Source organism: Apteryx rowi, unplaced genomic scaffold (assembly GCF_003343035.1).
Source record: "Apteryx rowi isolate R43461 unplaced genomic scaffold, aptRow1 scaffold_1189, whole genome shotgun sequence".
Lineage (NCBI taxonomy): Eukaryota > Metazoa > Chordata > Aves > Apterygiformes > Apterygidae > Apteryx > Apteryx rowi.
The window spans coordinates 32566-47110 of record NW_020447407.1 but is presented as its reverse complement, the minus strand read 5'-3'; the positions used below and the strand labels follow the sequence as shown (position 1 = coordinate 47110).

Below are 14545 nucleotides of genomic sequence, written 5' to 3'. Positions count from 1 at the left end.
GCCGGGGAAGCACCCTTGGGTGGGGAAGGGAGGGGGACACCCCTGTTGCGGAGGGTGACTCCGGGCTGCCCCCCCCCATGACGGTCCCCCCCGTCTCCGGGGACCCCGCAGCGCTGGCTGCCACGTCCCCATGGTATCTGGGGAGAGAGGTGCRCGGCACCCATCCCGGGATGCGTTTGGGATGGGGGGGATAAGGGGTGAGCCCAGGTGTCCAGGTACAAGGACGGACTGGGGTCCCGATGTCCCCAGGCTCGGGGCATCAGCTGAGGACGTTTCGGGGGGGCACCAAGGCGCCGCGGTTCGGGGCTGATCCGGCCTCCCCCCCACGCTGACGGCCGCCTCTCTCCCTTCCCCTTGCAGGTGCTCAGCTCCGCCCGGCGGAGAGGAGCCGGGAGATGAGGGCGGCCGGCGGGAGCCCTTGGGTGCGCTGAGTGCCGCGGCCTCTGCAGGACCCGTCCCGCGCCCGGCGGAGCGGGGCCGGGCGATGGCCAGCAGCGTCCGGGGCCGCCGGCGGGCGTAGGGCCGGGCCGGAGCCCGGCCACCGAGGGGCCGGCGAGGATGTGAGCGCCCGGGCGATGCTCTGCGGCCCCTCGCGGGGGCCCCGTAGGATGGGCGATGGGCTGGTGAGGACCGGCGCCACGGCGGGCCACCATGGAGCCCTCCCTGCCTGCCCCGTGGGCCTGGAACGGCTCTAGGTCGGCGCGGCCGCTCCAGCCCTCGCCGGGCTCCATGCCCCCCAACGGCACGGCCGACGCCAAGCCCAAGGACGTGGCCTCCAAGTCGGTGGGGCTCTTCTTCATGCTGCTCATCGACCTGACGGCCATCGTGGGCAACGCGGCCGTCATGACCGTCATCGTGAAGACGCCGGCGCTGCGCAAGTTCGTCTTCGTCTTCCACCTCTGCCTGGTGGACTTCCTGGCCGCCCTCACCCTCATGCCCCTGGAGATGCTCTCCGGCTCGGCCGTCTTCGACAGCCCCGTTTTCGGCGAGGCCATGTGCCGCGTCTACCTGTTCCTCAGCGTCTGCTTCATCAGCATGTGCATCCTCTCCATCTCCACCATCAACGTGGAGCGCTACTACTACGTGGTGCACCCCATGCGCTACGAGGTGAAGATGACGGTGGGGCTGGTGGCCTGCGTGCTGGTGGGCGTCTGGCTCAAGGCGGTGGCCACCTCCCTGGTCCCCGTGCTGGGCTGGCTCTCGCCGGACCGGCCGCAGGTCCCCGCCGGCCGCGGGTGCTCGCTGCAATGGAGCCGCGGGCCCTACTGCAAGTTCTTCGTGGTCTTCTTCGCCGCCTTCTACTTCCTCCTGCCCCTCCTCATCATCGTCGTGGTCTACTGCAGCATGTTCAAGGTGGCGCGGGTGGCCGCCATGCACCACGGCCCGCTGCCCACCTGGATGGAGACGCCGCGCCGGCGCTCCGAGTCGCTCAGCAGCCGCTCCACCATGGTGACCAGCTCGGGGGTGCCGCGCACCACGCCGCAGAGGACGTTCGGCGGCGGCAAGGCGGCCGCCATCCTGCTGGCCGTGGGGGGCCAGTTCCTCTTCTGCTGGCTGCCCTACTTCTCCTTCCACCTCTACACGGCGCTGAGCCCCCAGCCGCTGGCGGGGCGGCAAGCCGAGACCGTGGTCACCTGGCTCGGCTACTTCTGCTTTACCTCCAACCCTTTCTTCTACGGGTGCCTCAACCGGCAGATCCGCGGCGAGCTCGGCCGGCTCCTCACCTGCTTCTTCAAGCAGCCGCCGGAGGACGACCTGCGGCTGCCCAGCCGCGAGGGCTCCATCGAGGAGAACTTCCTGCAGTTCCTCCAGGGCACGGGTTGCCCCGCCGAGCCCCGGCCCCGGCCCGGCACCCCCAGCCCCAAGCAGGACCAGCCCCCCGTCGACTTCCGCATCCCGGGGCAGATCGCCGAGGAGGCGGCCGAGGTGCCCGAGCAGCGGCACCGCGGCGGTGGTGGCGGTGGCGGCGGTGGTGGCTACGTGCCGGTGGCCGCCTCTCCCAAACCGGAGCTGTAGCGTCTCCCCCGGCTCGGTGGCGGGCGCGGGGTCAAACACGGCTGCGAGAGGAAAGCTGGTGTGCGTGCCTGGCTGGGGCGGGGGGGGCGCAGGGGGGACGGGGACCCCCTCGGCGGCCGCGGGGGTCGGAGCCTGCCAGCCTCGCCCGGGGCTCGGGGACGGGATGTGACACCCCGCCATTTGGGGACGAGGCCCCGGAGAGGGGCAGCTTGGGGGTTGCCACCCTGGGGGGAACTGTTTCGCGCCCGGCTGGAGTGTGGGGGCCCGGGGAGGGGGCTCGGTTTTAGGGGGTCACTCGTGTCCTGATCTGCAGTGGGGGTTGGTGGGGGGGTCCCCCAAAATCCCCCTCGCCCCCTACAGTCCCGCTACCCTGCCCAGGCACAGCCCCATCCCTCGCTTTCCTGGCACCCCGGGCCCCATGCGTGCCCCACGGCGGGGGGCCCAGGGGCCTCCCGGGCTCACCTGCCCCCCGTGGGGCCCGGCTGAGCGAGGGGCGGAGGCAGGAGCAGTCCTTGGGGGGCGGCGGGTGCCCTCGGGCATGGGGCGGCTGGGGGAGGTCGAGGGAAACACCCCGGGCAGGGGGCTCGCAAGGGGCTGTGGGGCTGGGGCTGGCGTGGGGCTGGGCCTGGGCAGGGCTGGGGCGGTTGTGGGGCTGGGGCCGGTCAGTTGTGGGGCTGGGGCAGTTACGTGGCCAGGGCTGGGGCAGTTGTGGGCCTGGGCCTGGGCACGAACAGGGCTGGGGCAGTTGTGGGGCGGGGCAGTTATGGGGCCATGCAGAAACCCACCTCCCCTCCCTTAGGACTACAACTCCCATCATGCCCCGCTCCACCGAGGCGGAAGCAAAGCGCGCAGCCCGGCTCCCATCACGCCCCGCTCCACCGAGGCGGAAGTGAGGCGGAGCCGCGTCCAACTCCCCGCATGCAGCGCGTGGACTACCAGTCCCGGCGTGCCCCGCGCGGCGGCGGACTGCATTTCCCGGCGTGCCGCGCGGCGGGCGAGGCACCGCCCCGGGGCGGTTGGCGGGCGGGTAACGGTCGCGGCGGGGCGGATATCCGGCGCCGCCTCACGGAGCCGCCCGGGCTGAGGGGAAGCGAGAGGCGCAGCCCTGCTCCGGCCCCGCTCCGTCTGTCCCGCTCCGGCTCCCCGGCGGCGAGCCGCCCTCCGCCGCCGCCATGGGCTGCACGCTGAGCGCCGAGGACAAGGCGGCGGTGGAGCGGAGCAAGATGATCGACCGCAACCTGCGGGAGGACGGCGAGAAGGCGGCCAAGGAGGTGAAGCTGCTGCTGCTCGGTGAGGAGGGGCGGGGGGGCCCTGAGGGGGGCCGGGGGGCCTCTGAGGAGGGGCGGGGAGGGGGTAAAGGGGCTCTGGGGAGAGTCTTGGGGTGGTGAGAGGGCTCCAGGGGGTCTTGAGAGGGGCTTAGGGTCGCCAGGCCCCGGGGGGAAGGTGGGGGGCTGGAGAGACTCTATAGTGCCGGGGGGGGGGTGCTAAGGAGCCGCTAAGGGGAAGACTTGGGGGGCCTCAGGGAGCTTTAGGGAGCATCTTGRGGGGGGCTGGGGGCTCCAGAAGGGGCTTGAGGGGTTAAGGAGTCTCAGGAGAGGAGGCTTGAAGGGGATCTCCAGGGCCTGGGAGGGGTTTGAGAGGGCTAAGGGAGCTCTGGGGAGAGCGTGAAGAAAAGCTGGGACGGCTGAGGGTTTTGGGAGGGTTCCAGGGCTTGGAGGGTGAAGAAGTCCCTAGGAAGGGGATTTGGGGCTTTCCAGGACTCAGGAGGGTTTTAGGGGATCTTTGAGGAGAAGAGTGAGGTGGTGAGGGCAGGACTATCTGGAGGAGGTTGAGGAGGGGTTTGGGGGAGGCTAAAAGGTCTCTGAAAAGTGAGTGGAGGGATGCTGAGGGCACCCTGGGGGACCGTGGGGTGAGCAGGGGTTGAGGAGGGTGTTGTGGGGGACGGGGTGAGGGATTAGCCAAGGGGGTGTTGAGGGAAGAGGGGTGGCAAAGGTGTTAGTGAGACAAAGAAGCGTGAGGGTTTGAGAGGCTGGGCTGGAGTAGAATTCCTGTAGGAAACCTCGGGGAGCTGTGGGAAGGGCCCTGAGGGACTGGGGACTCCAGGGTGAGTCTGGAAAAAGGCCATTTTGAGAGGTCAGCTCTGCTGTTGCGACACTGGGAGGGCTTGGCATGGGCCTGAGCCCTCACCCCACCCTGGTCCTCTATCCCTTCCCTGGGATCGTTACCTGCTTGGTGGGGCTCCTGGAAGACCGTTGTGCCCAGCCCTCAGGAGGGAGGAGATGGCCTGTCCTGCTCTCCCCCATGTTGGTGGGCAAGAGGAGCACGCCGCTTCCTAGCGCGCTGTCCCAGGGTGGGGCTTTTTCCTAGCCAGGCTCTGCCTGATGAAATAACTCTTCTGTCTGTAGCCTGGGTCTGAATCTTACCAGTCCTTCCATCTGGGTGATGGTCTACCTGATGGCTTTGGTCTTGGGCTCTGGGAGGAGAAGGTGTTTGCTCCGCTGTCTCATTTTCTTTCATCTTTGGGTCTCCTGTGCTTGTGTGACAAAGAAGATTGCTATGAAAACTCTTGCTCCTGCTTGAATACAGACAATATACAGTCTGTAGTCATGCAGGCATGGTTGATCAGCTTTTTGCTTAGGTTGGGGCAATGGAATTAAATCCTTTTATCTAGTAGTTAGCTTTTATGCTGAAAATGGCTTTCTGGGCACCTGTTTCTCAGATGAGAAATGCCCACTCTGTGTAAACTGCCTTTGCGGGGGATGCGATAGTCATGCTGGGTCCTTTGTGCCTCACGCTACCACAGTAAAGATCCTGTGATAGGATCTGACTTTGCGCAAAAGATGAGGTTTGAATTCGGCTTACCCTTCCATAGCTGAGCTTGTTCTGCAGAGCTTGCAGGAGCACAAAAAAAGCAAAGCGCATTGTTGCTACCTCAGTGCAATCTCTGTATGTACAGAAAACAGAACAGCTGAGAAAGGAAGTGTCACTTCTGTGCACTTTTTTTTTTCCACCTAAAATGCATTCATGGATTTTTGAGAGGACTGGAAAAGCCATCTGAATGGAATAAAATCTTTAGGGGAGAACTATCTTTGTTATACTTCCCTGAGTGGATAAATATTTAAGGATTGCAAGCAAGTTGCCATATTTGGTCTATGTTCAAGTAACCATGTTAAGAAGCCCTCGTTGGGTGATAAGTAGGGTACAGAGAAGGAAAAGATACCCTTCTCTGATGAAGCCTGCTAGATACAGGCCGACTCCTGTTCCATTTCTTTGCAACTTCAAATGAGCTAAGGAACAGGCAGTGCAAATCTAGGGTTGTAGGTGGACCATCTGGTCATGTAGGTCGTCGCCTTCTAATGTCTTTTTTTTTTGTTGCTTTGACGTTTGCCATTTCAGGTGGAGACAGATTGAGTTCATGAAGACTAGAACAATGATATTTACTTCCCCTGTTAGACTGGGGCATGTTGACTAACAATTCTGCTTTCCAAGTGATCCTTATCTCGAGAATACATTTTTTTAAACTTGTTTTTGCTTGTGTCCTTGTAAGAGGTACGGCATGATATTCTTTGTGGCTGTAAAAAGACACTAAGGATTTTGGGGCTAAAACTGCCTGACCTCCTCTTCAGCAAATGACAGAATTGAAGGAGTATGCAAAAGATTATGCAATGATCGTTTTCAAAGCATATTAACCGAAATGCAAGGTGAGACTTTCAAAAGCACAAGTAGCAACTGCATTCTGGATTGCTACTCTCTATTCATAAAGTAGCGATCTGTATCTAGCCTCATTTAGGAAATAGCGCTCTCATATCAGGTTTGCGCTTGGCTGTAGCGTGCAATAACTTAAAATGTCAAGGTTTTCTAGTTTTAAAAATTAGCGTAACGATTGCTGGTGATTAAAGGGAATACCGGATTATACTGAAATGTACTCTCCCCATATGCAGCTTTGTTAATGTGCGGGTAAAGCAAAACAGTTAATTGCTAGAAGAAAATATTTGCAATAGGAATGTGGCTCCTTTCAGTGAGACATCAAGAAGCTGATGGAAAAGTTCACCTTTTTTTTTTTTCCCCGTGGTTTGAGCAAGCACTTTTTCTTTGGAGCACAGTATTAAAATGTCTAGGATAAGTTGTGTCTTGTATCACTAACTTGTAAGAGATCATGTGGTAGTTTATGTAACCGGAACAAGCCTCTCGCAGCACTGCTGATGTAGTGAAATCTGGAAGAAATGCATTTCTTTATAAAGTTTTGGAGTCTGTACGTTCTTCTCTGGCTCAGTTAAAATAACTGGCCTAGTTTGTACTTTGCAGAATTATGTAGGTTAAGAAAAGGTTCTTGCTTATACAAAGGGTAATTGTTTTTTGCCAGCACAGCTTTTAACAGAGCCTAGGTGTTAGGAGTTATTGATGAGTTAGCAATGCACCCAGAATCGGAGGGTTTTCATTGTACTTGACTTCCTCATTCATAAATCTGCCCTTTTCTGGGAAAGAAAAGGAAGGAGAGGGGATTTCAGCTACACATTCCCTTATGGGTCCTTCTGGTTCCTTGAATTTCCACTTTTTTCATGGTGAAGACAATTTGGATACTGGCTCAGGTGGTCTCTCTTGCTTGATAACTCTGGGATTGCTGTGGGGGGAAAGAAAAAAAATTCTGGAATTGTGTTTGTATTTGTAGGGCAGCTTCTGTGCAGGATTTCGAATAGCTTTATAATGCTTCACTTTCACAATACTGCCTGTTGAGTAACTCTTATGCTTTTTGGACAAAAGAAAACCTAGGCATTGAATAACGACTTGCCCAAGGTCATACCAACCCCTGTCTATATTATGTAATTGTCATTTAGTGTGCGATTGTTGTCATCGGGTCCTCTTGAACTAATGGTTTAATTGACTGCATGCACTAGTTCTCAGCACCATAGGCAGCAGCAGGTTAATGCTTTCCACAGCAGACGCCAGCTTCTCGTGGGAGGCTGGGAAGAGGCTGGGAACAGAACCTGGGAGTCCTTGCTCCGATCTCTGTGCTAGACACTGCCTCTTTTCTCTTCGTTTGCCTCCGGGAACAAGCTCTGCTACTCTGCAGGCACAGACATGCGATTTTGCTGATGCAGAAATCTGTGGGATTTTCCAGCAAAATGTAGGAGGGTGTAGAAACTCTTCCTGGTTAGGTTAGGTGCTCTCCTGTACTGTTAGCTTTGCTCTTCAGCAAGCTTCAGAGTGTCTGGCACATTAATTACCCTGCGGTGAGTCTTGGAGGGCTTTGCGCGACGTCAAGTGGCAAAGCTCGCTGCTGGGTGTACGGAGCTGTCCCATTGTCAAACCTGGGCGATATTGCCTCTCCGTATGGAATGGTGTTTCCGTGACTGGAGCTGTGTGGACGCATCCAGCGTTGAACCGTTCATGCGTAAAACGCACTGTTCTGCAGCCTGTTAAAATTTTAGTGGGTTTGGATACTCTTTGTAATTATGTTCAAGCACTCCTGCTAATTCATGCAGAATAATTAAAAACATAAGTTTGCTCTAAAATAGCTTGCATCTACATAACTAACCAAGCAAACTACAAGCTCCACCACTCCTGGAGCCCTCTGCTTTTTCTGAATCTCATTTCCCACTCTTTCTTCCCCAAATCCCCCAAGCCTTCCAAAGTGCTGGTGCCCAGCAGGATTTGGTTATGTCTTGGTAAAGCATTGAAAGATACATTCCAAGGATGCAAATCAGGGGAAAGCTCTTGCTGCTGCTTATAATACAGTTAACTAGAAGTATCTTTTCTGGTAGCACAACYGGTTTATTGTGGACAGTATTTCAGAGGGACCATCAGGGTGTCAGACCTGGCCACTATTTGGCTCTGGAGCTGCTTAATGCTCTCCAACAGATGAAGTATAGCTCTGATATTGGGAATATGTCGCATGCTTGGTAATAGGGTCGTCCTGGTCCTGCAGTCATGGCTGCTGCTCTATAGATCCTCCCCAGCTGGAGCTACTGGGGCTGAAATAGTAAACTTGCTCTGGGATCCTGCTGCATGCTTGGTCTGCTCATGGGACCTGCAGGGAACTCTTGTCCTTTCTAATCTCTGAGTCGTGGCTGGAGCTTTCGCTCTCTGATGTAGCGGTATATATCTTGTGACTCTTGACCATGTGAAGATTTTCTCACAGATGCAGCAGTCAGGGTCAGCCCCGAGTTACGCTTTCATAAGACAAAATAAGTAGTTCAATTAGCCTGAAGAGCCAATTGGTGGGAATTACTGTATGTCTCGAAACCACACTTTTAATGAGGTCAAATCAATGCTCRAATTTCAGCTCGGGTTGGGAAAGGTGCTCTTGATGTCTGAGACATCTGGATTTTGCAGAAGTGTCGCAGCAGTCTGCCTGCTTTCCAGAGGAGAATACTTGAAGTAGTTTGGTAATGGGTCAGATCTTCTCCCTGGAGACTTCTTGTCTTGCACATCTTATCTCTGCTTAGAGCTTCTTTAAGGACCAGATGCGTTTGTCCTTAGCTGAGATGGAGGTAGTCTCTATCTTGATGATGGTATTTCCCTGTCTCTGTCAGCCAGAGAGATGATTGGTCTGAGCTGCGGTTTGCAGCCATGTTTTACCATCTGCTTTGTTGAATCTCACAGGGTGAGAATCAAGTAAAGAATCGCTATGTACCCTTCGTGTCGGTCTTTAGTTCTGCCCTTTGCTTTCCCCACCACAAATGGGCACGGGCAGGCAAAACATTGCATCTACAAAATGGTCTTTCTTCAGCGTGATTTAATTCACTAGCTTTTTGATTAGACAGCTCTGATCAGTCAGGGTAACCGTAACTTGGAGAAGAGTCTTTCTGTGCTGAATGCTGCTCTGTAAGTGCAAACACTTGTTTTCTGCGCCACGTAAAAAGAAACATCTGATGCACTTAGCCAGCTGTGGGATGGGACTTCTACTGCAGGCACTCTAGCAGCCGTCTGTCTTGCTGCCGCTGCTTCGGCTGTGTGTACATCACATGCTCATATAAATAAAGCAGACAAATGTGCTTGGGCCCAGCCTCGATAGCGGAGGACAGACAGTTTATAACATACTGCTAAGCTGCAGATGGAGCGACTGGCTGGAGAATTGGTCTTTCATTCTATCCTCCAAGAGCCCTCTGGACATGGTTCAAGTTTCATTAAACTCGGAGGCAGAACATCAGAATAACTCTTGGAAGAAGAGCATGTGCTGCGAAGAAGAATTTTCTAATTAGACTGCAGCTTGTTTAAGTTTTAAGCAACTGGCTAATGCCTAGCTGTTGCTGGCAAAAAGGTACTTTATTCCTCCTGTTTTTAATACGTAAAACTTATTCCTCGTGTAAGCTTGATCAAACGGCAGTCTCTTAATGACTTAAAGCGGGGTTTGCGTTTGAAATGACTGACAAGTGCTGATTACTTTGCTAGTGCCCACTTCATAAACTGGGTGGGGAGACCCCAGTGATATCATGCTTCTCTAATTCGTAGTGCCATCACCTTTTGTTCTAGTGCCGATGCCACTGATGGTCGTGATCAAATGCATGTCTCTTATTTCTTGTTTTCTCAGTTGGTGTTTGGTAACTGCTCTGACTTATTTAACCTTCTCTCATTACTTCAGTGGCACTGACTAGCTTATCTTTAAAAACAAATAAGAAAGAGAATCCAAATCCTTGGGCGAGCAATAGCGTTCATGGAGCTTGGTTTCCTGTAGCTTTGTGTTTTAGGGTCTCTGTCCACCAAAGGCTCCCTTATTTTTAAGGAGTGAAGTTTTCCCTCAGTGGGGAAACTTTTCTCCCCAGTCGCTTATTTTTATAAGTGGTTTTTAAGAACTCAAGACTGTTTTCCCGGCATCAAATTCAGTGGACACTTAACTTTTTTAAAAACAGGCAAGTCACACAAAAAACTTGATACTGAGGAGACGAGGCCAATAAATCATATTCAAACCCCTCTCTTCTCACCATGCCCTCACCATTTGTCTGGCCCTTCAGAATCCTCTGTTGCATTCTGGTAGATCTCCTATTTTTCCCTTGGTTGTCTCTTTTCTTTTACCCATACTAGTAAACGTGAGGGCGGGATAAAAATCTTCATCTGATGTCAAAGCTGGTCTGCTTGGATAGATCAGTCCGTGCCTTTTTTTAATATTTGATCTCTGAAAGAATCCAGTCGAGTGAACCCCRGCTGAAGAGGACTGGAATTAGCGCATTATTATATGGCATTCAGAAGATGCAAAAGCTGCTGTGGCGTGTATCTTCAGGAATACTTCCACAACAGGTTAGAGTAGATGTTTGTTGCATTTGCAACGTGCGTTGTGGCGCTTCAATCAAAGCTAGTCTTCACGCTCAGATTCCATGTAATATAGGCCTGAACATAAAAACCTGTAGGTGAGAAAGGGGCACCCAGGAGGCCTAGCTGGGAGAGATGTTCATTTGATCTTCTGCCAAAAGATGTATCGCGCAAGTGTGGCGTGTGTCAATAGGTGTCTCGAGCCCACGCTGCTGAACAACAGGCACAATTAGCTTAAAACGCTCCCAAGAGCGCTGTACAAGGAACTGCAGAAACAAGTGCGAACCAGGAGTGCTGGGCTGGCTGTTAGCTGTGTGGCTTAAAATGCCAAAAAGGAGTCTTTTTCTGAAGATGACAAGGCATTAGTAGCTGATCTCAGGGGGAAAAAAAAAAAAAAGGAATGCCTTACTTTGGGAAGAGGGAATTCAGGCGTCCCTTGCTGAGCGTTTAGGATAAGGGGTGCCGGCAMCTGGTTGTTATGGGAGGCTGCTGTGGCTGTAGCTGGTGCCGGCTTCATAGGGGAGAAGGGTACAGCTGGTATTTATAATTGCCCTTATGCCAGTTGGCCATTTAGTGGTGGGAATTAGGCTCTGTTTACACTAGCGACACTTTTTTTTTTTTTTCCTCTTGTGCGTTTTAGTTTGTGGCTGTTAAACAATTTGTCAGTTCTGACAGCCCTTCCCTGTGTTTGTGATGTTTGTCCTACGGATGGGTGCGCTCTGCTCTGAGCCGGCTTAGGCAATGCGTTCGCTGGTGTTCCTTTCATAAGTTGCATCTGAACTCTGATTCTGGGTGCAGATRAAAATATTTCTTTGTACAAGGAGTGATTTTGTAGCAGAGGTGAAAAGTGACGTTCTTAAAGCTCGGGTTGTTGCGGTACTTAATGCTGTCATCCTAATGTTATTGTACACCAGCCTTGGAGTTTTGCGAATGCAGAAAATTTTCCTCTATATGACCAATATCCTGAAATAGTTGCTTTAGGAATCACTTTTTTAACCTTTGTCTTGTAGATTTAGAGAGAGAGCAAGATGTTGTACTTGCCAGACAATACTGGAGGAACATCGACAGTTGCTGTCAGTACACTTCACGGCTATCGGTTGTAAAACAGTTGTCCTCATACTTAGTTATTCCTCTACAAGTTTATACAGTCATTAAGATCCAGCTTTGGCCTGATATCCATGTAAGGAGGAAGAAAAATCTGCATGTTTTTCAATGTTTGAGTGACGTTGCATTAGTAGACAGCTAGTTCAGTTGAGCTGGTGTTTCCTGGTTCTTGGTCGTGATTGATGCGAAACTCACTGGTATATCTAGATCCTGTTGTGAATGGTCACAAGATGTTTTTAACCACGCTTCAGTGTGAACTGGAGTTGGAACTTTGAACCCAGCGTTTCCCAGACTTTCGCTGCTATTGTTTGTCTTGCTCCACAGTGATAAAACACCTGCTTCGAACACCACCAATTCTTAAATCGGTTCCTGGTCGCTCCCCGTGTTGGCACAAACCCCTTGGCTCTCTTCCTTTGTTTGATTGGTGGTGCTTTGACTTTGGCACTGCCCAACACGGGAGACCATCACCGTGCCAAGTACTTGAAGATTTATTTATTTTCCTAAGGCACCAGGTCAAAAATCTTTGCTAGAAGCTTTAAGGTAATTGTTACATGTTCAAATCCTTCATGAAAAATAGAGCTAATGCCCTAATGAAGATGCAAGGCAAAAAAACCCACCCAAACAACCTCTCCTCTGTCCCCCAAAACAAGCAAATGTGTAAAACATAGTGTTTAGGTACTAAGGGGTTAACGTTTGTCGTTGAGGCATGTGCAGTTTTATGGTTTCAAGCCTTAATTTTTCTGGCTAATACAATCAATCTTTTAAGCTGGATTGATGGCTGAAGGATGCATTTAAAGCTAACTCTTTTTCTGACTTTTCATATGGGGATGTTATTAGACTCATATGGAAAATAAATGCTATTGAATGGAGAATGAAATGCTCGTGATCTGGTTTGAGCCTGTGAAAGTGAAGTGGAAATTTACAGCTTCTTGGCGCCTCTCGCAAGGCCGTTCRCAGGCTCGGCTGACCAGAGCCACCCTTCTGGCTGCCCCTGCTTTGGTTCTGAATGGGACTGAGTGGTGGTCGTAAAATACTGACGTACTGGGTTTAGTGCCTCTTTCTTCTGACTGAAACATTTTTAAGTTTTCCCTATGCCCCTGTTCCACTCCCAGTGGCCTTGCTTCCTTGAAGAAAGTTTCTTCTCTAAATGTAGCGGATTGACTTTGTGTACTGTGATGGCTTCAGTTGGGAGGAGTGGTTACTTCCCTGTATCCCTAGTTCTCTCTTTTCCCTGCTTATATGAACATGATCTGGAAACCCTTGTGCTTGTACCCTGCCATGGGTTTGTTTACTCGACTGCATCAGGCCGGAAACTAGGTTTTTTCAGGAGCAGACTCATCTCCTGTGCGGTTGTCCRTGCTGCCTTGCAGCTTTCTTCAGGCTGCAAGGCCAACGGTTGGCGGGGACGTGGACGGAGAACTGTGTCGATTGCAGCCGCAGGTAAGCCAGCAGGCAAAGCAGTAGACCAGGGTCTGTTTTGTCATGGAAAGGCCTGCTTAAGTCACGGTGATCTTAGGGCCCTGGCTACTTGCACTTTCACAGTGGTGTTCCTCGAATCCTCCATTTTCATTTTGTTTAGGGGCAGTGATGGCGTCAAACAGTTTGTCCTGCAACACAGGCTCCTGGTACCTTCTCACTTAAGCGTGCCTTAGTCAGCCCATATGCCTTTCTTTACAGATTGATTTCCCAAATGTGGTGTTATTCTTGTAGAGCAAAGCTATTAACCTAAGGTGTTCCGGTCCCTGTTGACTTTTCCAACAATAGCTGTAACTTTGTTTGAGGCCCGGTGGTATAACATTGTTCCTCTTTTCAATAATGTTTCTTCCTCTTCCTAATCTTTAGTGCAGGCTCTGCCAACTCTCTTACTGTTTAGTTCTTTATATCTTGCTAAATCACCCTTGGCCTTGGAATATCCAAGATCTTTCCAGTGGGGTATTGCCATTTCAAATTAAAAAAAAAAACTTCCATGGGGGAGAAGTGACAAATGTTAGCAGGGATGGCAGCTGCCCCTCGGATAGAAATATGCGTGCCAAGGAGGTGGGGATATCAGAATTCAAATGCTATACGATGAGATTAGAAACAAGGGGGAGGGAAACAGCAAAGAGGACGAGGGCTCGATTATTTAACTTTCCAAAAAACGCGCAGGTACGAGGGCTGCGGTAGGGTGTGTTTGGCGTCTAAGAGCTTTTCCAGGTGGAAAACAAACCAGGAGGGCAGTGTTCTGGAAAACTGTATCTTAGAAGCTTGTTTGTGTATAAAGGGAAGTATTCGTGTTCGCTTGCTAGGGTGGGATGTTGAATAAATGTTGACAAAAGGAAACATCTGTTTTATCAGGGAGATAACGTCCTTCGGGGTTGCGGATTATTTGAATAGCTCCCGCTCCGTGCTTGTAATGGTTCTCCTGATATTTTAAGCGCTGGACTCCTGACAACTTTGTTGTGCTGTTAAACTCCAAAAAGGGGCCAAAGTAAGAGGGGAGGGGGTTCATTTTGGATTTTGCAGGTGGCCTCTAGCTGAAGCCAGGAAATTCGGCATCACTTCATAACCGCACCTCGGAGCCCAAAAGGACTGTGCGGTTTTCTCCGGTCTGTGTTGGCCCTTCATCTCCCCTGTAACTTGGCCACGCAGCTTCAAGTTCTTTGTAAAGCGAAATGTGTAGGGTTATTCTGGAGATATTTGTTGAGATTTGGATATTACAAACACTGACAACTTCCAGTGGATTTTGGAGTTCAGCAAAGGTTGCAGCATCACTCTGTCTCAGGAATGGTCCGGCAAAGTTTCTGCCAAACTCCTGCTGAGATTTTAAAGCCGATATGGGCTGTTGCTGTAGTTGCAAGCCGTTTGTGGCCTCCTCTGGAGGCTGGAAATGAGGAACATGTCAGTTAATTTTTGTCTTCCTCGCTCGTGCTTTAATGGCTATTCCAGGTGCATCTCTTCTGGGTTTCTGTTAAGAATTTGTTTCAGCAGTGACCTGGTTTCTCTTTAGAAAATTGCAGATGCTGCAGGGCTTTTCCCATTAATTGGAAAAATTCCTCACCCGTAGTACAGATGAATCCAGTTTTGATCTGGCTTTAGAAAAAGCACTTTACTGAAGATTGCTTGTACCTTTGAAACAATGAACTGGTTCAGTGCTTGTGTCTGGAAGATTTAGGTAATCTTTGACCTACCTTCCCCCCCC

General features: G+C 51.9%; 2 protein-coding genes across 2 annotated transcripts in view; both read left to right on the top strand.

Moving 5' to 3' along the window:
• Positions 1-651: 651 nt before the first annotated feature.
• GPR61 (G protein-coupled receptor 61) lies at positions 652-2016 on the top strand. Its single transcript, XM_026084296.1, has one exon. It carries the CDS (start codon positions 652-654, stop codon positions 2014-2016), a length of 1365 nt encoding a protein of 454 aa, XP_025940081.1.
• Positions 2017-3067: 1051 nt separating this feature from the next.
• GNAI3 (G protein subunit alpha i3) overlaps positions 3068-14545 on the top strand; it is a 31937-nt gene continuing 20459 nt past the window's right edge. The window contains exon 1 of the mRNA XM_026084381.1: positions 3068-3306. Within this exon, the coding sequence (XP_025940166.1) occupies positions 3189-3306 (118 nt within the window). The 5' untranslated portion in view covers positions 3068-3188. The remainder of the gene's footprint in view (positions 3307-14545) is intronic.